Here is a 22,771-nt window from a genome sequence, read left to right on the forward strand (position 1 = left end):
CACATGATGGACTAAATAGCCTCCTTCTGTGGTTTAACTATTCTAAGGACTAGCAAGAGACAAGACGGTAGTTTTTATGAATTTTGCCCAGCTTTACACTTTAGCACAGTTGGCTGAATGGCTGGTTTGTGATGCCAAGTGATGCCGACAGAATGGGTTCAATTACCACACTAGCTTGAGGTTACCACAAATGACTCCTTCTCAACCTCTCTCCTCACCTGAGGCAGGGTGGCTCTTAGGTTAAACGACTACCAGCCGCCTCTCTCTAAAGAGTGAAATGTGGATGTATAACAGGTCACATGTTATGAACCCTGCTTCCAGTGACCAGTTAGCAATGATTTTGTATGATAATACTCAATGAGGAAACATACAAAGGAATTAAGGGCTACGGGGAGAATGCGAGTAAGTGGAGTTGAAATGCCCATCAGCCATGATTGAATGGTGGAGTGGACTCGATGGGCTGAATGGCCTTACTTCCACTCCTATGTCTTATGGTCTTATACTCTAGCATGAATTAATTCTGAAACCCCAGCTTTAGAACTCCCTCTCAAATGAATCATCAGTGGAGTCATGTTTTGTTTGTCTAGAGAACACTAATGTCACTAAGGGGAAAAAAAAGTCTCAGCATAACTGTAGTCTCATTCTATTCACTTCCTTGGCAAAAAAAAGGACTGAGATTTGAACTGTCTATTTGATGCATTGAAAGGCTAAAATAAGCATCTAATTAAATAGCTTCACATGCTATCCTTGTAAAGGTTTACAAGTAGAGACAGCATAAGCACACATTGTCCTTGAATTCAACTGTAACCCCATTTGTTAACACCATCCATGAATTTACCTCTTTACACAGAGCGCAACACAGACACAAACAGGTCCACAATACTGTACTGCAGCTCCATATGATCTAACCTGCTATATGGTGGGAAATTTCCCTTCTATCTCTGCATACTGATTGAGCTGATTATTGGATTGAATATGGGCTCCTCATTTCTAGTCTCTCCTCTCCTTCCACTAGCTAACCCTGGAGTACAAGTTGTGGTTTTATCTGCAAAGACCGACTAATGTCTTATTCAGTTAACATTATTGCTTAAGTTTACCAGTGGAGAAGCAGTTTAAATCAGAATGCTAGCAGGGCACCATTGTTAAGGCATGTTCTTCCAGACTTGAAGCAATGTGAATATTCCTTGATCCATCTCTTAAAAAAGGTCAAACTAACTCTCTCATTTTAGTAAAAAACCTTGCGTTGAACAATCCAACTCTATGCACACCATTTAAGGCAACTTTAGTATGACAAATTTTGCACCCACGACACTAACACTGGAGGCACAACAGATACATAGTTACAAATATAAAAATCCTTAAACTTGCATACAAGGTCATTCAGCCATGGGTTCCCCCCTCACTTTGTCACTGTTACAAGTTGTGGGGTGTTCCAGAAAGTCATGACTAACTGAAACACCGGCTCCCATTGGAATATTACACTGGATACATTTTCTAAATGCTTGCACTCACTTCTTCCATCTCTTTCAAACTCATTGCGAGTTAGAACTTGAGTGAAGAGCAGCAAGGCAGAAGCAGCTTTGAAATTCATTCAAAGAAAACACATGGATTGCAAAAAGCACCTGTATAGCTGAACTACCAGAACGCACATTTTCATGATGTCAGAGCTCCAGCTTTGCATCATGTCTGGATCTTGAATGGAAAATCAAGTTCAGAAGAAAGCAGTTACACAGTGAACCAGAGTGGGGCGAGACAGCATTTCGGAGGCCAGGAATGAGGGAGGCACCAATCAAGTCACACAAGAAATAGTGTTAAAATGAATCTTGTGTCACAACAAAATTACTGGTCCCATTAACTAACCAATATTAAACTTCACCTTAAACAAGGACTGATTGCAACCCAAAACTATTCGCATGCTCACCCCTCCCTCTATAGCCCCGAATTTTTCTTTACATCAATTATCTAGACCAAATCAATAAACCCAAAGAAACTCCCTGAACTATTAAACAGAGATTAACCCAACAGCAGCGATCAAGATCTCAAAAATTCTTTACAAGAATTCTAACTATTGACAAAGTAAATCAAAACAGAAAATGTTGGGAACACTGGACAAATCTGGCTGCATTCCGAGACAGAGAAACAGAATCAACATTCCAGGTCAATGACCTGACATCAGAACTGCGAGTTTCAGCATTTTGCTTTCACTTTGGATTTTTGGAATTCTGCATAGCATTTTGTTATTGACAAACTCAACTTTGCCAAATTTTAAAAAAATATTCCTGATTCCAAAGAAGAAGAATTCACATCACAATTAATACTTAAAAGTGCATTAGTACAAACAATGCAAGGCAAGAAATTTCCCCAAAATCACAAAAACTGAATATATCTACTGTTAAACCCATTATCTTTGGCTGAATAACAAAAGTCCTAAATGCAACTATGAAGAAAACACTTTCCACCATTTTGGAATGTGTCTAAATTGCTTGATTTACACTCACTATGTACCAAACAAACTACGTATTCCACATTGATCTAATTTACTTCAACAGATGTCCATTCCATAAAGTTTTCATTTTTCCAAAAACGATTGTTTTAAAAAAGGATTCCACATCTTTCAAATGAAATATATAATTTCGTGGTCTTTTTAAAGAAAATTCATATTTCTCACTTAAATTATCATGAGAGACCACTTCTGCAAGCAAGCTTTCACTGACAAAAACAGTGTATGGTATGAAGTAAGCCCACAGATTAAACAAAATCCTGTAACTGGCTCACTGGAACTGCCATGATTTAATAGTCTAAACTCCAACAGGAAATATGCCACACAGCTTTATAAAAGGTTACAAGCATAAATTGGCTTAAGGCAACTCTTCTTACTAGTGTACATTTGCCCAGTAAAGGTTACAGGTTAAAAAAAAAACTTGAATTTGCATCCAAATACAGACAATTAGAGTTAGGGGTATCATAACTTCAGAAAAAGACATATCTGTGATTCTGTTTCTAATATCCAAAGTTCAATCAGATATATATTTTTAAAATTTTGTATGTCAACTGTCAGAGTCCCATTCTTTATAACGGTGCCACAGGCCTTTTATGATACTAGAGGCCCGAGCACTAGGACAACATAAAAGTTAGGAGCAGAAGTCAGCTACTTGTCCTTCAAGATATGAACTGGTCTCATTATGGCCTTAACTCCACTTTCCTTACTTTAATTCCCTTGTAGATCAAAAATCTGTAACTCAGCCTTTAATATATTCAATAGCCCTGTTCTGTGGAGAAGAAATTTCAAAGATTAACAACCACTCAAGATGAAATTCCTAATCTGTTTGAGACAGGAAATGTCGCATTTGAAACTCCTTAAAACAAAAGCCACCAAAAACTGTAGACAATAATCTAGATGCAATCTCAGCATTGCCCTTTTTAGTTGTACTTTCATGCTTCATTTCCTTTCAACACTTCAGCTTAAAGACAGCATATTCTGACGAGAAGCATTCCCTCACTGCTCAAGATTTGAACCAAAACTCTTCTGACTCAGAGGCAAGAGAGCTACCAGGCATGAGCTGACATTGGCAGGATAACCTTTGGGGCTAAAATCTAGGAAATGGAAAAATCTAAGATAACTCAGTAATATGAAAAAGTATGGGTAAATTATCAATAACAGAAATAATATTCTGGCAAGAGAAATGTTTAGAACCAGCTGATCAAAAATTGAAAAGGAGCTGCAATCCATCCAACTGATTGAACCAAATCAAACCAAACATCTATAAATTTATGTCAGCTAAGAACCTTAGCCTTGATAAGTCTAATGAACAAATATGGGCAAGGACACCACAGAAACTCTCCCGTTCTTCATAAAGAGTGCCACTGGATTTTTACTGCACACGAGATGGAACAACAAGACAGAGGAGCAGAATTCAGCTACTTCCCTTCAAGACGTGAACTGGTCCGATTATGGCCTTAGCTCCACTTTCCTGCCAAACACACTTACTCTGATTCCCTTGTAGATCAGAGAACTCCAGAGAACAAAAGATGCAGGTAAAAAGAGGTTTTAATTAAAATATTAACATAGAAATGTCTCAGACTTATTTATCAACACTTGAGTAGTTACAATATATTCAGACTGATTAATGCAGGAGTCCCAATTCACAAGCAACAACTGGCAACTCACATCAATATACAGATATAGTGTGTAAAGCTAGCTGGGCAAATATGCATGAATTAAGGAAAACCACCAGAGCTTTGACAAGGACAAATCAATTCAACTGACTGGAGCCACTTTTGATGAAATAAATAAGGGCTGATGAGGCGTACTTGTTCTTCCAAAAGACAGAAGGTGTCGTACAACAGACTTGAGAAAAAAAGTCAGAATCCATGGAATAAAAAGGGACAGGAACAACTTGGATACAAAATTAGCTGAGTGACAGGAGACAAAGTAATTTGTACAGGTAGATACTTTTCACACTAGAGAAAGATTCACAGTGGAGATCCTCAGGAATCAGAGTTGGGGCCCATGATCTAAATCTTGGTTTATAGGACAATTTCAAATTTGCAGATACAAAACTTGGAGGTATTGCAAACTTAGAGAAGAATACTGGAGAACTTCACAAGTTGGTGGAATTAGCAGACAGTTGGCAGATGAAATTTAATGCAGAAAAGTATTAAGTGATTCATTTTGGTGAATGCGAACTTATAAAACAAGCAGTGCAATTTAAAGAGGGATATAGTAACAGAGGAATCTGGGTGCATAAATTACTGAAGGCGACAGGACCTATTCAATACATAAAACACATCCTGTTCTTTGTCAGGAAGGGCAGGAAGTCTATTGGCAAGAAAGTTATGCCAATCTTATATAAAATATAAGTTTGGCCTCAACTGGAGTGCTGCATTCAGGTCAATATTACATTTTAGGAAGGGTGCAAAGATATTAGGAGGAGTCCAGAAAGGAATCAGGAGAATGGTTCAAGGGACAAGGATCTTCAGTTACATAAAAAGATTACAATTTGAGACTATTCTCCTTGAGGGAACCCAACATTGAGAAAAGATTTGAATAAGTACTTAACATTAGTAAAGCTCAGGATATAAACTGGGAGGTAACGTTCCTGTTGGTGGATCAATAGAAAATCACAGAACTCAAGTGGGCTGGCAAAAGCAATGGTAACACACGGGAAAATGTTTTCAGGCACAGAGTGATTAGCATTTGGAGTGCGCTGCATGACAGTCCCCTGGGGCCGAATCTATAGAGGCTCACCAAAAGGAGTGTGATCATTACATGAAAAGAAAAAGATCAGCAGGGCTATGAGGTAAAGGGAGGAGAGACACCAGATGAGCAGCTCCATTTGGTAGGAAGGATAACAGACCACATGGCAGGCTGAATTACATCGCTCTGTGCTCTTGTGGGATGTTAGCAGTGTTGGTGGGGCTAACATTTATTGCTCAGCACTAGCTCTGCTTGGGAATATGGCAGTCAGCTGCAGTTATGGAAACAGCAGTCCAATTGCTGTAGGTAGACCCACAGTGCTTTTTTTTGGGGGGGGGGGAGAAGAGAGAAGAGGTGGCAGTTTCCAGAACTTTGACCAGTCACAGTAAAAATAAAAGTGAAGTTTTCCCAAGTCAGGATGGTGAGTGGCTTGAAAGGAGACATGCAGGCTGTCGTGCTTTCACGTGTTTGCTGCCCTTGTTCTCCCAGTTGGTAGTGGATTTGGAGGGTCTTGTCTAAGGAGGCTTGGTGAATTTCTGCAGGGCATCTTGCAGATGGGTACAGACTGCTGTTGATTCATGGTGTAAAGGGAGAAAATGCTTTTTGGATGGAATGCCAATCAAAGAGGTGACTTTGCACTAAATGGGGTCAAGCTTAGTTATTTGGAGCTGCACTCATCCAGCTAAGTATTCCATCACAATCCTGACTTTATGCAAATTGTGGACAGGCTTTGGGGAGTCAGGTGGTGGTTACTGTTTCCCCCATTCAATCTTGTGGTTATTAAATCTTGGGTTTTATGCAGAACATTCATGACATCCGTCCATATATATATCTACACTTCCTGTTCTGGATGTATCACTTGCATTTGTAAAATGAAATGAAACAAGGCAAAATTATCGTAATTTTGAAGATATATGGGAAAACATTCTCAGTACCTAAAAATTCATTTTTACAATGTTGATTCAAGGCAGTGTGAACATTACAATATTCTTTCATCCAATTAAATTTGTCACTGCTGCCTACCAGCTTCACTCCAGTCCTCCGCAGCATCAATCCTCTGGGAGTACCAACTGAAGAGGATAGTTTACTCACAGTAGGCCTCTGTTCTTTCAGACATCAGGACATAGGCTTCTCAGCTGAACTTCAGCAAACAAACACAAATAGCACTGTAAGAAAGTGCGTGGAAGAAAAGGGCCCACAGGTTTCTGGTAGATATATTTCTGACCTTGTCTACAATATCGGGAGGGATTTAGGAAGTGGAAAGAAAGAGGAGCTTTCACATGTATAAATATTAGTAGCCAGCAATGTGGCAACAGCAATAACTAGGAAAAACAATTAGATCACAATCTCTCAAGAAGCACTAGAGAAGAGAAAAAGAAAGTGAAATAAACTACACAACAATAATGCCCAACAGACAAATCTTTCACTTCAACACCTCAATATTTTCCACTTGCCAATCCAGGGCCTCAAGTCATTCAAATTGAGCAAGTTTGTTCAATAATAAGACAATACACAGCAGCAGACCATTCAATCCATTGGGCCATTTAGTATGATCATAGCAGGTCTTGGGCTTCAATTCCAAATTCTCATCTGCTCCTCATGTCTTTTGATTCCCTGATAGAACAAAAATAAATCTCTCAGCCTTAAATCTATTCAAGGATCAAACATCCACAAACTTTAGAGGTAAACAATTGCAGAGATTTACGCCTTTTAGGGGAAGTAATTTCTCCTCATCACAGTCCTAAACAATCAACCCCTTATTCAGAGACCATGCTTCTGTGTTTTAGATTTAGCAGCCGGGGAAAGAGTGTCTCAGCTCCATCAATAAGTTATATGTTTAAATGAGATAATCTCTCATTCTTCTAAACTCAAGAGCATATAGGCCCAATTTACAGTGTCTGTCATGACAAGACAACCCCTCCAATCCCAGGGACAAATTTAGTGAACTTCTGTGAACTACTCCAATGCGAGTACATATTGTATTCGTTGTTCAGAGTGTTGAATCCTCTACATAAGGGAAAACAAATGTAAATCGACTAGCCACTTTACACACAAAGCAAGACCACCAACTTCCAGCTGTTTGTTACGTTCATTCTGTGTCACACACCTAATGTAAACGCTTTTGCGAATGACTCAAAGGAAACTAAGCTCAAGAAATAGCATTTCATGATCATTTAGGCACCTTTGACCCTCTTGTACTGAACACTGAATTTAACAATTTCAGATTGTAAATTCTGCTTGTTTTTTTCTGGACAGCAACTGTGAGCTGTGTATTGGACTTACACTGATTTGGACATGTCTTGCGCATCCTTAGTTGCCCTCATGACTCTTCAGCCTTTCACTTTTGTCAGTTAATGCTTTTATCCTATCTCATTCCTTCCCTTTTGTTTTTTTTAAAAACTCCCTCCCTTCTCCCCCAATCTCTGTACTGGCTGAAAACCTGTTCAGTCTGCAATTTCTTTTCCAATTCTGATGCAACCTGTAACATTTCCCTTTCCACAGATGCCACCTGGCTTCCTGTGCATTGAATGTTTTCTGTTCCTATTTCAGATCGCGAACAACTGCAGTATTGTACGTTTGCAATAGACCAATCTACAACTGAACACATCGGAACAGACAAAACTATCTTAAAATACACACCTATACAAAATACAAAGTAAAGTACTCGAACTTTATATTACATGCCAAATTCTTCATAAAGCATAAATGCTACCTAATAGGGATGCCCAAGACCAAATAGAATTATATGTTATTTATAATTGAGGTAGCACTTGACTGGGTGCATATATATAAATTACACACAGACACATTTACATAATATGAGCAACGAGGGCTCCTGTGACTCAGTGGTGGTGCCACATACTATGGGCCAGAAGGTCTGGGTTGAAATGCCACCTGTCCTGGAGATGCATCACAATATATCTGAAGGGGCTGATTAAAAATACTCCCATGAGGAACAAGTAATCATTGAGTTTGTGATTCAGGAGCTGGAATAAAACTAACTAAATAAACGTATACCTGGACTCTGTCTAACTGAACATTTTTAGAATTACAGAACAGAACAACAGAGGTTAGTTCTCCCAATTGAACCTGCAACAATGAATCCTGCTCATGCTTTCTCCTCTACCAATGCTGCAATTTTTTTTTTAAATTCCAATTCTTTTCTGAATGTTAGCATTGATCCTGTAAACATATCTTTCTTGGACAAGAATCCTTTCACTATTAGCTTGATATAAAACAAATGGATTTAAAAAGTCTAATCTGTCACATGAACACTCATCATGTTTGCATACAACTGGATTTAATTATCTTCTCAGTGAAGCCAAGAGACCCCAAGGAGAATAGCCACTTGTGTCAACAACTGCCGCATTCCTTCATTAGGCTGAACTTGGTACAAAATGCTTTGCCCCAAAAACTTGGCAGTTCAAAACAGCTCTAGTGCACAACACACAAACATCAAGTTGCACTGGAGTCACAAAGTTGTCCAACATGACTTGATTTAAACAAATAGTCAAGCACAAGACCTAACAACATGTCCCTTAAACGGCCTCAAGACAACGTCAACCTATGTAAAATTACTCAGTAGCATGTCTAACAAGCAGTGAAGACGAAGGGCAGAGACTGGACATCGACATGTATTGACTATCTTATATAGCAAATAAACAATTAGTGCTGCTGGCCAGAACAGGCCAGATGCTTTTAAAACAGCAAGAAATATACAAGGACCTCAAATCATGTGCAGACATCATTCATCAACTGAAAAAAAATCTCAAAGTGGACAACCTCTCAGTTCAGCTTCCTCTTCCTCTTGTAGTTTCAGACAAACTGGACTCTACTTCAAATGCTAATAACTTCAACAATTATTGTAATTGATTACGGTGACTGATTGTTTGAGATAGGGATATCTTAACTCTCAGGGCAGAATCACCCTTATTAAATAATGTCCAACATTCTCAAGGAAGCCCAGATTTTGTTTGGCTAATTATACTACAATTGATTGATGGTTCACAAGGGAGGGACTGAAGGTCTTACAGAATATCACCTCCAAGTCTAAAAACTAAGTATTCAGAATTTATAGTAACTAAATTAGATTAGATTAGGTTCCCTACAGCGTGGAAACAGGCCCTTCGGCCCAACAAGTCCACACCGACCCTCTGAAGAGTAACCCACCCAGACCCATTTCCCCTCTGACTATGCACCTAACACTATGGGCAATTTAGCATGGCCAATTCACCTGACCCGCACATCTTTGTGACTGTGGAAGGAAACCGGAGCACCCGGAGGAAACCCACGCAGACACGGGGAGAATGTGCAAACTCCACACAGACATTCGCCTGAGGCTGGAATCGAACCTGGGACCCTGGTGCTGTGAGGCTGCAGTACTAACCACTGAGCCACTGTGCTGCCACTTTTAATTTTAAATCTTTTACAATTAAAAGTAGCCAGCTGAATAACTCAGTCAGCGTAACAAGAATTTCAATGTGAATGAGTTTAAATAATGAACAACCACCCACGCTACTGAGTTAGTATGTCAGCCTTAGGGCTCAGTTGGTAACATACTCACCTGGATTGGTGGTGCTGGAAGAGCACAGCAGTTCAGGCAGCATCTAAGGAGCTTCAAAATCGACATTTCGGGCAAAAGCCCTTCACATACTCACCTGAGCCACAGAATCTGAATTCAAGTCCCATACCAGGATATGAGCACAAAAAAAAGTCAACATTAAGACACTGGTTCATGGTTAACTTAAACATTAAAGGCAAGGCTCTGTTTGCCATCCCAGGCAGATATAAAAGATCCCAAGTCACTATTTTGAAGAAAAACATGAAAGCTCTCTTTGAGGTCCTAGGCAAAACATTACTTAAAGAAAGATTTGGTGATTACTACACAGCTGTTTGTGGGAGTTTTCTGTCTAAAAATTAGCTGCCACATTTCTTATATTACAAACACTGCAATTCCAAATCATTTAATTTGCTATACAGTACAGTACTTCACAGTATCTTGAGGGTACGAAGCATTTTTTAAAAAATCTAGCATTCCTATAAAGTCCATTGGCTTTATGTTCAGTTTGTGCTGAGTTAACTGATCCCTGTCAGGCTGGCTGCTGTGATAGAAGAAATTAACTCACTGCTTCTGGAGAGAGAATGCCCTGTACTTCCAAACCTTCTCCTTAATATCGGCCCTGTTGAAAACGTCAAGTTGACGATTAATTAAAAATTAGATCAAGCTCAGTTGTGATATCCCCTTGTTCAAATAATCTGTCAGTGCAGTCAAGGTTAACATGAAAACATCCACTTGGTTATAATTCCAGAGAGTATTTAGTACACGTACAACCCTATCACAGTAAAGGGTAAGGGACAATTAACTGAAAGGAAAAAAGCCATTCCTTTAATAGCTAGAAAAACACTAAAATAAAACCTTCTGTGCACAATCTTTTGTCATGAAACATTGCTGAATTAGAATCTATACATCCTTTAAGAGAGAATTAGCCAGCTGCTTAGAAGAAAAGGATATTAAAAGCATGTTAAGCAACTGAGGAGCACAATTAGGTTAGGTAGCTCAAAGAAAAACTCTGGTAGATTTCATCAGCTGAGTGACAGTCACTGGGTTGGAAGGTTTAATGTGAAACTTTTCCCTACTACTCCAGAGTATAAAAAAAGTCGACAAAACAATGTTGACATGCAAGCAAACTCAGTCTCCAAAGCAGCTTGTAAACACTTAAAGTTCTATCACCACTCAGTTACCCTTCCATGCTCACAGAAGCTAAAAGCAAAAGACATTCTGTTGGGCCATATATGTTTACCAATTTAAAACTTATACTTGTAATACAATAGTACATGCAAGAAACAGATTAAAACAGGAAAGAAATGAAGCCCAAGTGACAAAACCTGCATTTTCAAAAAGATATCTTACTTGGTTGAGAAATATTTAGGAAGACAAATGATATGTTGGTCTTCATTGCAAGATGATTTGAGTGCAGGATCAAGGAAGCCTTACTGCAGCTGTAAAAGACTTGAAGTATTGAGTGCAGTTTTGATCTCTTCACTTATTAAAAGACTACTTACCATAGAGGGTGAGCAACAAAGGTTCACCAGACTGATTCATGGATGGCAGTTTTGTCTTATGAGGAGAGATTGGGTTGACTGAGCACTGAAGCTTAGAAGAGCGAGAGGGGATTTCATTGAAAGATACAAAATTCTGACAGAGCTGGACAGACTAGATGCAGAAATTATATTTACACTTTAGCTATTCTAGACTCAGATGAGGCGAAACTATTTCATTCGGTAGACGGTGAACCTGTGGAATTCCTGACCACAGAAGGAATACGGTGCCAAGTCATTGATATACTTTGGAAAGAAATAGATTTTTAGAACTTTGAGTTGTCAAGGGGTATGGGGAAAGTGCGAGAGTATAGCTTTGAGATAAAGGACTGGCAGAGTAGGTTCAATGAGCTAAACAAGGCAAAAGTGAGGACTACATATGCTGGAAACCAGAGTTTAGATCAGAGTGGTGCTGGAAAAGCACAGGAGGTCAGGCAGCATCCGAGGAGCAGGAAAATCAATGTTTCGGGCAAAAGCCCTTCATCGGGAATAGAGGGCCCGAAACGTCGATTTTCCTGCTCCTCGGATGCTGCCTGACCTCCTGTGCTTTTCCAGCACCACTCTGATCTAAACTCAATGAGCTGAACAGCCTACTCCAGTTCCTACTTTTTAATGTTTCGATGAAAGAAATCTACCAATTTACTTTTGTCCAAATAGTGAATTGAACAGGTTGAAATCTACAGGCTGTGCCACATACTTCAAGAAACTTAAAACTGAACTTTCTGCTATGCCTCAAAGATATATTAAGACACTAAAACATTCTACATTCTGAAATGCTCCAACTAACAGACTATGGAAAGCCTCTTCTGACTAAATAGTTGTTTCATAATTTCATCTTATTCTGTAAATCAGTAGCTCATAAGATCAGCTAGTCGTCCTCTCATTTTAATCAAGGTTATGTTATACAACCAGTTGAACAAGTCAATTTTTGGAACTTTCCCTTATTTTCCCCAAACTGAGTGAACTGCTATTCTTCTGTCAAAGGAACAAATTAGGTATAGACTGGTTTGTTATTACAATTGCAGTTACAGTTAGCAATGACCTCATTAAAATCTCAGTGACATGAAATGGAGAAGCCAAAATTTCTACTTGAACTTGGAGAAATATTTAATTACGAACATAATTACAAACTCTGCCCAGCCTAACATAAACAGTAATAAAAAACATGTTGAGCTTTATGTAAGATCACCATGAAGCAATAGGGAAATCCATGATTCAGCAGCAGGGTTGGGACAACTTGCAACGTTGAATGAACAGCATTGCCCATGAAACATATCACACAGTTGTGTTTATTGGCAAAAGTGATCTACTCCAATACCAAACCTCACTGATATACAAATTGTGACCAACAGCACCATGAACAAACTTGCCAGAAAAAGTACTTGAATTGAGATGACATCTAAACAAAGACTTTAAATGGAAACAATCAGACAACTTTACCACATATTCTCAATAAGGGGTCAGTGTCCCAAGTGGGGTCAAGAGACCTGAGACAGCAAAGGCCACCATTCAGCTTTGAAAAAGTCATAATAGCCGTTTCCGTAAGTGCTCAGTTCTCCCTGAATAATCATGACCATTTTCAAACCTGAGATAAACTGTGTGGAAAATACTGCCATATATACATCAAAAACAAATTTAGTGTTCACATTTAGTGTGCATGCCGAATCAGTACACAGTACACAGGAGCAGCACATTGGTGAGAGTAATAACATATCCGGCCAGGTCAACCATACTGCATCAAATTTGACAGTACAACCAACTCAACTTTTCTGATTTTCACAACATGTTTTGTTGTGTTACTATGAGTATAAAATTAATTACTGCACATGGAAATAAAGGCAAAAATTTAAGATTTTAACATGGGCACTGTTTACATCTCGGTCTCCTTCATATTAATGACTAGCGTCTAGTCCCCCGAAATTACAACGAAGCTCCAATCTGCATCACAAGATACTGACTGTATTTTATTTTAAATGACAAAATGGCAGATTCTCAACTCCATTTCCACTTCATTTATGCAAATAGGTATGATGCAGATCTCAATGCTGACAGCGAATATGACCGGCAACTCATTTCTCTGCTCACATGGAAGTTCTGAAAGCACATGGTAAGGTAGAGAGGGGTGGAGAGGGGGATGTCTGTTGTTTCGAAAATGCACCTGCAGTTTGTTTAAAAAACCATTTTAGAAGTCAACTTGATGCAACATTAGTTCACATCCTGTCTAATTCAAGTCAAATTCAATTGCAACTTTAGTATCTGTACAAGCTGTAACCACAATGCATGAGTATGGTAGACTCCAACATACCTGAAAAACGATCTGAAATGTGCAGCTAATGTACATCATACCTAGCTATAAAATTCACAGCTGATGTTAGTTTATTTGGTATTCCTAATAAATATTAAATGGTGTAACAATAAACTGCAGGAGAAGCAGTAGGCAATCTAATTCAGTAACATATGTTCATCTTGTATTAGCATTTTAAATCCATCACCTTAAAACACTCACCACAGCTACAACTAGAGCCCCATCGTGACAAACTCTCAAACATTTTTCACCGATCAAGGAGTCAAGGTATGAAATAAGTGTGTAATTATTTCACTGCAATCATCTGCTACAACGCTCACACTCTCATTCTAAGCAAGAGATCTCTCAAGATGAAACACAATTATCTCCCCTGAGAAAGTCAAAAGTGAAAGGGGGGGGAGGAGGGGGGAGGAGGGGAGGGGAAGGAAGGGGGGAGGGGAAGGAAGGGGGGAGGGGGAGGGAAGGGGGGGAGGGGGAGGGAAGGGGGGGAGGGGGAAGGAAGGGGGGGAGGGGGAAGGAAGGGGGGGAGGGGGAGGGAAGGGGGGGAGGGGGAGGGAAGGGGGGGAGGGGGAGGGAAGGGGGGAGGGGGAGGGAAGGGGGGGAGGGGGAGGGAAGGGGGGGAGGGGGAAGGAAGGGGGGGAGGGGGAAGGAAGGGGGGGAGGGGGGAGGGGGAAGGAAGGGGGGGGGGGGAGGGGGGGGGGAGGGGGTGAGGGGGGGAGGGGGGGGGAGGGGGGGGGAGGGGGGGAGGGGGGGGGAGGGGGGGGGGAGGGGGGGAGGGGGGGGGAGGGGGGGAGGGGGGGAGGGGGGGGGAGGGGGGGAGGGGGGGAGGAGGGGGAGGAGGGGGAGAGGGGGGGGGAGGGGAGTGTTGGGGGGGGAGGGGAGTGTTGGGGGGGGAGGGGAGTGTTGGGGGGGGGAGGGGAGTGTTGGGGGGGGGAGGGGAGTGTTGGGGGGGGTGGGGTGGGGGGGTGTGGGTGGGGGGGTGTGGGTTGGGGGGGTGTGGGTGGGGGGAGTGGGGGAGTGGGGGAGAGTGGGGGAGAGGGGGGGTGTGGGTGGGAGAGTGGGGGAGAGGGGGGGTGTGGGTGGGGAGAGTGGGGGAGAGGGGGGGTGTGGGTGGGGAGAGTGGGGGAGAGGGGGGGAGAGGGGGGGAGAGGGGGGGAGAGGGGGGGAGAGGGGGGGGTGGGGGGGGGGTGGGGGGGGGGTGGGGGGGGGGGGTGGGGGGGGGGGTGGGGGGGGGGTGGGGGGGGGGGGGTGGGGGGGGAGTGGGGGGGAGTGGGTGGGGGGGAGGGGAGGGGGGAGGGGAGGGGAGGGGGGGGGGGGGGAGTGGGGGGGTGGGGGGGGAGTGGGGGGGGTGGGGGAGTGGGATGGGGGGGAGTGGAGGGGGGGAGTGGAGGGGGGGAGTGGAGGGGGGGAGTGGAGGGGGGGGAGTGGAGGGGGGGGAGTGGAGGGGGGGGAGTGGAGGGGGGGGAGTGGAGGGGGGGGGAGTGGAGGGGGGGGGAGTGGAGGGGGGGGGAGTGGAGGGGGGGGGGAGTGGAGGGGGGGGGAGTGGAGGGGGGGGGAGTGGAGGGGGGGGGAGTGGAGGGGGGGGGAGTGGAGGGGGGGGAGTGGAGGGGGGGGAGTGGAGGGAGTGGGGGGGGGAGGGAGTGGGGGGGGGAGGGAGTGGGGGGGGGAGGGAGTGGGGGGGGGAGGGAGTGGGGGGGGGAGGGAGTGGGGGGGGAGGGAGTGGGGGGGGAGGGAGTGGGGGGGGGAGGGAGTGGGGGGGGGAGGGAGTGGGGGGGGGAGGGAGTGGGGGGGGAGGGAATGGGGGGGGGGGGAGTGGGGGGGGAGGGAGTGGGGGGGGAGGGAGTGGGGGGGAGGGAGTGGGGGGGGAGGGAGTGGGGGGGGAGGGAGTGGGGGGGGAGGAGTGCAGGTTGGAGTGGGGGGGGGAGGGAGTGGGGTGGGGAGGGAGTGGGGGGGGGAGTGGGGGGGTGGGGAGTGGGGGGGTGGGGAAGCAGGGGGGAGCGGGGGGGGGTGCGGGGGGGGAGCGGGGGGTGGAGCGGGGGGTGGAGCGGGGGGTGGAGCGGGGGGTGGAGCGGGGGGTGGAGCGGGGGGTGGAGCGGGGGGTGGAGCGGGGGGTGGAGCGGGGGGTGGAGCGGGGGGTGGAGCGGGGGGTGGAGCGGGGGGTGGAGCGGGGGGTGGAGCGGGGGGTGGAGCGGGGGGTGGAGCGGGGGGTGGAGCGGGGGGTGGAGCGGGGGGTGGAGCGGGGGGTGGAGCGGGGGGTGGAGCGGGGGGTGGAGCGGGGGGTGGAGCGGGGGGTGCGTGGGGGGGAGTGTGGGGGGGAGTGTGGGGGGGGAGTGTGGGGGGGGAGTGTGGGGGGGGGAGGGGAGTGTTGGGGGGGGAGGGGAGTGTTGGGGGGGGAGGGGAGTGTTGGGGGGGGAGGGGAGTGTTGGGGGGGGAGGGGAGTGTTGGGGGGGGAGGGGAGTGCTGGGGGGGGAGGGGAGTGCTGGGGGGGGAGGGGAGTGCTGGGGGGGGAGGGGAGTGCTGGGGGGGAGGGGAGTGCTGGGGGGGGAGGGGAGTGCTGGGGGGGAGGGGAGTGCTGGGGGGGGAGGGGAGTGCTGGGGGGGGAGGGGAGTGCTGGGGGGGGAGGGGAGGGGAGTGCTGGGGGGGGGGGGAGGGGAGGCGGGGCGTGTGGGGAGGTTTGGGGGGAGGGGGAGCGTTGGGGGGAGGGGGAGCGTTGGGGGGAGGGGGAGCGTTGGGGGGAGGGGGAGCGTTGGGGGGAGGGGGAGCGTTGGGGGGAGGGGGAGCGTTGGGGGGAGGGGGAGTGTTGGGGGGAGGCGGGGCGTGTGGGGAGTGTTGGGGGGAGGGGGAGTGTTGGGGGGAGGGGGAGTGTTGGGGGGAGGGGGAGTGTTGGGGGGAGGGGGAGTGTTGGGGGGAGGGGGAGTGTTGGGGGGAGGGGGAGTGTTGGGGGGAGGGGGAGTGTTGGGGGGAGGGGGAGTGTTGGGGGGAGGGGGAGTGTTGGGGGGAGGGGAGTGTTGGGGGGAGGCGGGGCGTGTGGGGAGTGTTGGGGGGAGGCGGGGCGTGTGGGGAATGTTGGGGGGTGGGGAGTGTTGGGGGGGTGGGGAGTGTTGGGGGGGGGGTGGGGAGTGTTGGGGGGGGGGGTGGGGAGTGTTGGGGGGGGGGGGTGGGGAGTGTTGGGGGGGGGGGTGGGGAGTGTTGGGGGGGGGGAGTGTTGGGGGGGGAGGGGAGTGTTGGGGGGGGAGGGGAGTGTTGGGGGGGGAGGGGAGTGTTGGGGGGGGAGGGGAGTGTTGGGGGGGGGAGGGGAGTGTTGGGGGGAGGCGGGGCGTGTGGGGAGTGTTGGGGGGGGAGGGGAGTGTTGGGGGGGGAGGGGAGTGTTGGGGGGGGAGGGGAGTGTTGGGGGGGGAGGGGAGTGTTGGGGGGGAGGGAGTGTTGGGGGGGAGGGGAGTGTTGGGGGGGGAGGGGAGTGTTGGGGGGGAGGGGAGTGTTGGGGGGGGAGGGGAGTGTTGGGGGGGGAGGGGAGTGTTGGGGGGGAGGGGAGTGTTGGGGGGGAGGGGAGTGTTGGGGGGGAGGGGAGTGTTGGGGGGGGGCGGGGCGTGTTGGGGGGGGGCGGGGCGTGTTGGGGGGAGGCGGGGCGTGTGGGGAGTGTTGGGGGGAGGCGGGGCGTGTGGGGAGTGTTGGGGGGAGGGGAGTGTTGGGGGGGGAGGGGAGTGTTGGGGGGGGAGGGGAGTGTTGGGGGGGGAGGGGAGTGTTGGGGGGGAGGGGAGTGCTGGGGGGGGAGGGGAGTGTTGGGGGGGGAGGGGAGTGTTGGGGGGGAGGGGAGTGCTGGGGGGGGAGGGGAGTGCTGGGGGGGGAGGGGAGTGCTGGGGGGGGAGGGGAGTGCTGGGGGGGGAGGGGAGTGCTGGGGGGGGAGGGGAGTGCTGGGGGGGGAGGGGAGTGCTGGGGGGGGAGGGGAGTGCTGGGGGGGGGAGGGGAGTGCTGGGGGGGGGAGGGGAGTGCTGGGGGGGGAGGGGAGTGCTGGGGGGGAGGGGAGTGCTGGGGGGGGAGGGGAGTGCTGGGGGGGGAGGGGAGTGCTGGGGGGGGAGGGGAGTGCTGGGGGGGGAGGGGAGTGCTGGGGGGGGAGGGGAGTGCTGGGGGGGGAGGGGAGTGCTGGGGGGGGAGGGAGGGGAGGCGGGGCGTGTGGGGAGGTTTGGGGGGAGGGGGAGCGTTGGGGGGAGGGGGAGCGTTGGGGGGAGGGGGAGCGTTGGGGGAGGGGGAGCGTTGGGGGGAGGGGGAGCGTTGGGGGGGAGGGGGAGCGTTGGGGGGGAGGGGGAGCGTTGGGGGGGAGGGGGAGCGTTGGGGGGGAGGGGGAGCGTTGGGGGGGAGGGGGAGCGTTGGGGGGGAGGGGGAGCGTTGGGGGGGAGGGGGAGCGTTGGGGGGGAGGGGGAGCGTTGGGGGGGAGGGGGAGCGTTGGGGGGGAGGGGGAGCGTTGGGGGGGAGGGGGAGCGTTGGGGGGGAGGGGGAGTGTTGGGGGGGAGGGGGAGTGTTGGGGGGGAGGGGGAGTGTTGGGGGGGAGGGGGAGTGTTGGGGGGGAGGGGGAGTGTTGGGGGGGAGGGGGAGTGTTGGGGGGGAGGGGGAGTGTTGGGGGGGAGGGGGAGTGTTGGGGGGGAGGGGGAGTGTTGGGGGCGAGGGGGAGTGTTGGGGGGGAGGGGGAGTGTTGGGGGGGAGGGGGAGTGTTGGGGGCGAGGGGGGAGGGGGGAGGGGAGTGTTGGGGGAGGAGGGGAGTGTTGGGGGGAGGAGGGGAGTGTTGGGGGGGGGGAGTGTTGGGGGGGGGGGGGGGGGGGAGTGTTGGGGGGGGGGGGGAGTGTTGGGGGGGGGGGGGGGGAGTGTTGGGGGGGGGGGGGGGGAGAGTGTTGGGGGGGGGGGGGGGAGTGTTGGGGGGGAGGAGGGGAGTGTTGGGGGGGGGGGGGGAGTGTTGGGGGGAGGAGGGGAGTGTTGGGGGGAGGAGGGGAGTGTTGGGGGGAGGAGGGGAGTGTTGGGGGGAGGAGGGGAGTGTTGGGGGGAGGAGGGGAGTGTTGGGGGGAGGAGGGGAGTGTTGGGGGGAGGGGCGGAAAGGGGCGCCCCTCAAACAACGGCAGGTCCCGATCGGCTCTCCCCCTCCCTCACTGCCTCACTCACCTATGGTAGAGATGAAGGTCGTGTTAAAGGCGTCCTCCGAGAAGCGGAAGAGGAGGCAGGTTTTACCGACGCCGCTGTCGCCGATCAGCAGCAGCTTGAAGAGGTAATCGTAAGTCTTGGCCATGGCGGGCTGGAGCTGACTGCGGCCGAGGGAGCAAACCCAGTACCGTGCGCGTGCGCAGAAACCTAGGGGCGGGGTTCAACGTCATCGGCACGCCCTACTGCTGGTTGGCCTACTTCTGACGCACGTACGTATGACGTACACACCGCAATGATAACTGGGAATTGTAGTTCGTTCTCTTCCTTTCTTCCTGAGCTTCATTCTCTCCTACCTCTCCAGGAGGAGAGGGTCTCTCAAGACGTATTGTTCTTAAAGTGGGACAATTACATTAAGATCTGCAACATGGACGTGAATCTCGTTGATTTTTTTTGTCTGTTGCCCCAGCACAGTGTAGTCTCCAAGTATTTTTTTACAAAATAAAGAACTGCAGATGCTGGAAATCTCTGAAACAAAAACAGAAAATTGTTGGAGAAATTCAGCTGATCTGGCAGCATCTGTGGAGAGGGATAGAGTTAAAGTTTTGAGTCCAGTAACCTTTTCTTCAGACTGGACTGGAAACGTTAACTCTGCTTTCTGTTTCCAAGCTGTACATCTCTATGACTCTACATGCTACCGGACCTGTTAAATTTCTCCAGCAAGTTTCCGTTTTGAGTTTTATTTTGTCATGGGATGTGGGCATCACTGGAAAAGTTAGCATTTGTTGCCCATCCCTAAGTGCTCTTGAACTGAGTGGCTTGCCAAGCCACTTCAGAGGGTATTAAAGATTTAGCCACATTGCTGTGTCTGGAGTCGCATGTAGGCCAGAGCAAGTAAAGTGACAAAAAAAGTGCAACATCCAAGGTAGACAAGCAAGAGGTTAGAAGAACATAACAAGTCAGGCAGCAACAGGAGGTGGAGAAGTCAACTTTTCGGGTGCAACCCTTCTTCAGGACTTTAAAGAAGGCTTACACCTGAAATGTTAATTTCTCCACCTCCTGATGCTCCCTGGCTTGTGTTCTTCCTGCCTCCTGCTTGTCTACCAGTCAAAGAGGGCGAATTTCCTTTCCTAAAGGGCATTAGTGTACCAAGTGGATTCTTACAACAATCCTTCACAACCCTGGGCTGCCCAAGTACAGTTCACCTCCCAAAACTTGTAGGATTTGATCATCAAGTAATCTTTCTAACATATCAGCCTCACTCCAGCTTAATTCCTTTGGTATGATCATCACCAACAAAATTGGACTCTTACAGAATCAGTTCACCAATTTTCACACTTCCATTTTTTTTACTGGTCCCACCCAAATCTTTGCCACTAGTCCATAGTATTATGTTACTGCCAAGAACTGAACCCTGAGCAAACATATGCTTGTTTTCCCCCGCGGCACTATTTTCTTTGCAGGCTGATTTTCCAGAAATCTACTGTCTCAGCCAGAAGTCAGGGCTGCAGGACAGATTGTATGGATCATGTTTTGTTCCAGAAAACCACATGGGGATGAATAGACCAGAACATAATTTTCCATTTATGTGAAAGAATACACGTTACAAGTTTACACCTCCCATCCCAACAGTCTTACTTCTGGTCTGCATTCAATTAAAGTGGACTCGAGTATAGATCTTCCATAAGCACACCATTAAATATAATTAATATACAATTGTATCTGGGCTTAAATTCCACAGAGTTCATAAAAATGGGGGGTGTTCTCAATTTAACATTTAACATTCTGTTTTCAGTTCAGATAAAATACTACCATGGATGAACTACTGGATCTAAAATATATATCTATGTTAACTAACATAAACTTTTAAAGCATCTGCTAAATGGAAGTTTGGCATTGTGAGAAATGAAAATAACCTAGCAAGAAGGACAGGGTTCCAAGTTTGACCAGACTTGAGATTTAGGTGATACTAAAGGTTAGCACTGCTGCCTCACAGCGCCAGAGACCTGGGTTCAATTCCTGCCTCAGGCGACTGACTGTGTGGAGTATGCACATTCTCCCCGTGTCTGCGTGGGTTTCCTCCGGGTGCTCCGGTTTCCTCCCACAGTCCAAAGATGTGCAGGTCAGGTGAATTGGCCATGCTAAATTGCCCGTAGTGTTAGGTAAGGGGTAAATGTAGGGGTATGGGTGGGTTGCGCTTCGGCGGGTGCGGTGTGGACTTGTTGGGCCGAAGGGCCTGTTTCCACACTGTAAGTAATCTAATCTAATCTAATCTAAACTAAAGTCAATGGGGGGAGGTGAGGTGCACTTTGAGATGCTGGAAAGAATGAGTTAAAATTGTATTCTTGACTCCTGCTCAACTAAATAGAACGAAATGTTTTAATCCTCTACTTGTCCTCACGTTTTGGATACTTGGAAAGCAAATATAGATAGTGAACTGAGTCCTGTAAGCACTGCCATTTTAAATAGATATAGAGGGTCATTAGATAAACATATGGATAATAATGGAACAGTGTAGGTTAGATGGGCTTCACATTGATTTCACAGACTAGTGCAATATTAAGGGCCAAAGGGCCTGTACTGCACGGTAATATTCCATGTTCTATGTTCTAAGGTGATTGTTGTTCTGTACAATTGCAGAGTGTCACATTCTTCTTTAACCCATTACTTCCCCCAAGTCCCCTTTGGTTTATTGATTGATGTCAATTTCTGCGAGGTAGTGAGTGACTGACTGAGACAGTGGACGTGTGAGTGAGTAAGTGAATAGAGACAGTACATGCATGTGAGTGAGTGAGAGTGAGAGAGAGAGAAAGAGAGAGAGAAACTGGATGTTTGCATTACTCCAACTCTAGTTTCTCATGTATCAATTTCCTTTGATCCATTTTAGTTATTAAGTTTTTAGCATACTAGTCTTTTTAAGCTTCAGATTTCCATCCCTAAACCTCTCCATCTCTCTTTATCCTCCAAAAACAGAGAAAACCCTCTTTAAAAGCTATCTCTTCAACCAAGCTTTTGATTACTTTACAATTAGATGTAGAATATGAATTAGCTTTATTGTCACATGTACTCACATGGGTACAGTAAGCTTACGGCGTCATCTTAGGTACCAAGTACCTGGGTACAGATTTTTAAATTAACTCTTCCTGATGAAGGGCTTTTGCCCGAAACGTCGATTTTCCTGCTCCTCAGATGCTGTCTGACCTGCTGTGCTTTTCCAGCACCACTCTAATCTTGACAGATCCTTAAATATGAATTCTTAAGGATAAAATTAGAAAATAAAGAAATAAAAAGTCCAGCAAAAAATTGAAAACATAGAAAAATAACAGTTCAGAATAACAGTCCTTCCAATCCAGACCACACTGGGATTCACCTCGAGGCCAGGAGTTCAAGTCCACTCTGAGGCCAGAAGTTCGTGTCAACTGTGAGGCAGAGAGTTCGAGTCCACGCTGAGGCCGGGGGTTCGGGTACACACTGAGGCCGGGAGTCCGAGTCCACACTGAGGCCATGAGTCCGAGTCCATACGGCCTGCCGGGAGTCCGAGTTCACAGTGAGGCCAAGAGTCCAAGTTTACACTGAGGCCGGGATTTCGAGTCCACACTGAGGCCAGGAGTTTGAGTGCATGCTGAGTCTGGGGGTTTGAGTCCACACTGAGGCAGGGAGTTTGAGTCCATGCTGAGTCTGGGGGTTTGAGTCCACACTGAGCCAGGGAGTTTGAGTCCACGCTGAGGCCGGGGGTTCGGGTCAACGTTGAGGCCGAGAGTTTGAGTCCACGCTGAGGCCGGGGGTTCGGGTCAACGTTGAGGCCGAGAGTTTGAGTCCACGCTGAAGCCGAGAGTTTGAGTCACGCTGAGGCCGAGAGTTTGAGTCCACGCTGAGGCTGGGGGTTCGGGTACAGACTGAGGCCGGGAGTTCGAGTCCAAACTGAGGCCAGGAGTTCGAGTCCACGCGGAGGCCAGGAGTTTGAGTCCATGCTGAGTCTGGGGGTTTCAGTCCACTCTGAGGCCGGGGGTTTGAGTCCACACTGAGGACAGGTGTTTGTGTCCACA

At 48.1% G+C, this 22,771-nt stretch overlaps 1 protein-coding gene across 1 annotated transcript in view; it reads right to left on the bottom strand.

The window, feature by feature from the left end:
* The window catches only part of LOC140458473 (ras-related protein Rab-8B), a 68,818-nt gene extending 49,888 nt beyond the window's left edge, over nt 1–18,930 (bottom strand). The window contains exon 1 of the mRNA XM_072553100.1: nt 18,750–18,930. Coding sequence (XP_072409201.1) covers nt 18,750–18,873 — 124 coding nt within the window. The 5' untranslated portion in view covers nt 18,874–18,930. The remainder of the gene's footprint in view (nt 1–18,749) is intronic.
* Nucleotides 18,931–22,771: the final 3,841 nt, after the last annotated feature.

The sequence above is a fragment of the Chiloscyllium punctatum genome, chromosome 33, assembly GCF_047496795.1.
Source record: "Chiloscyllium punctatum isolate Juve2018m chromosome 33, sChiPun1.3, whole genome shotgun sequence".
Lineage (NCBI taxonomy): Eukaryota > Metazoa > Chordata > Chondrichthyes > Orectolobiformes > Hemiscylliidae > Chiloscyllium > Chiloscyllium punctatum.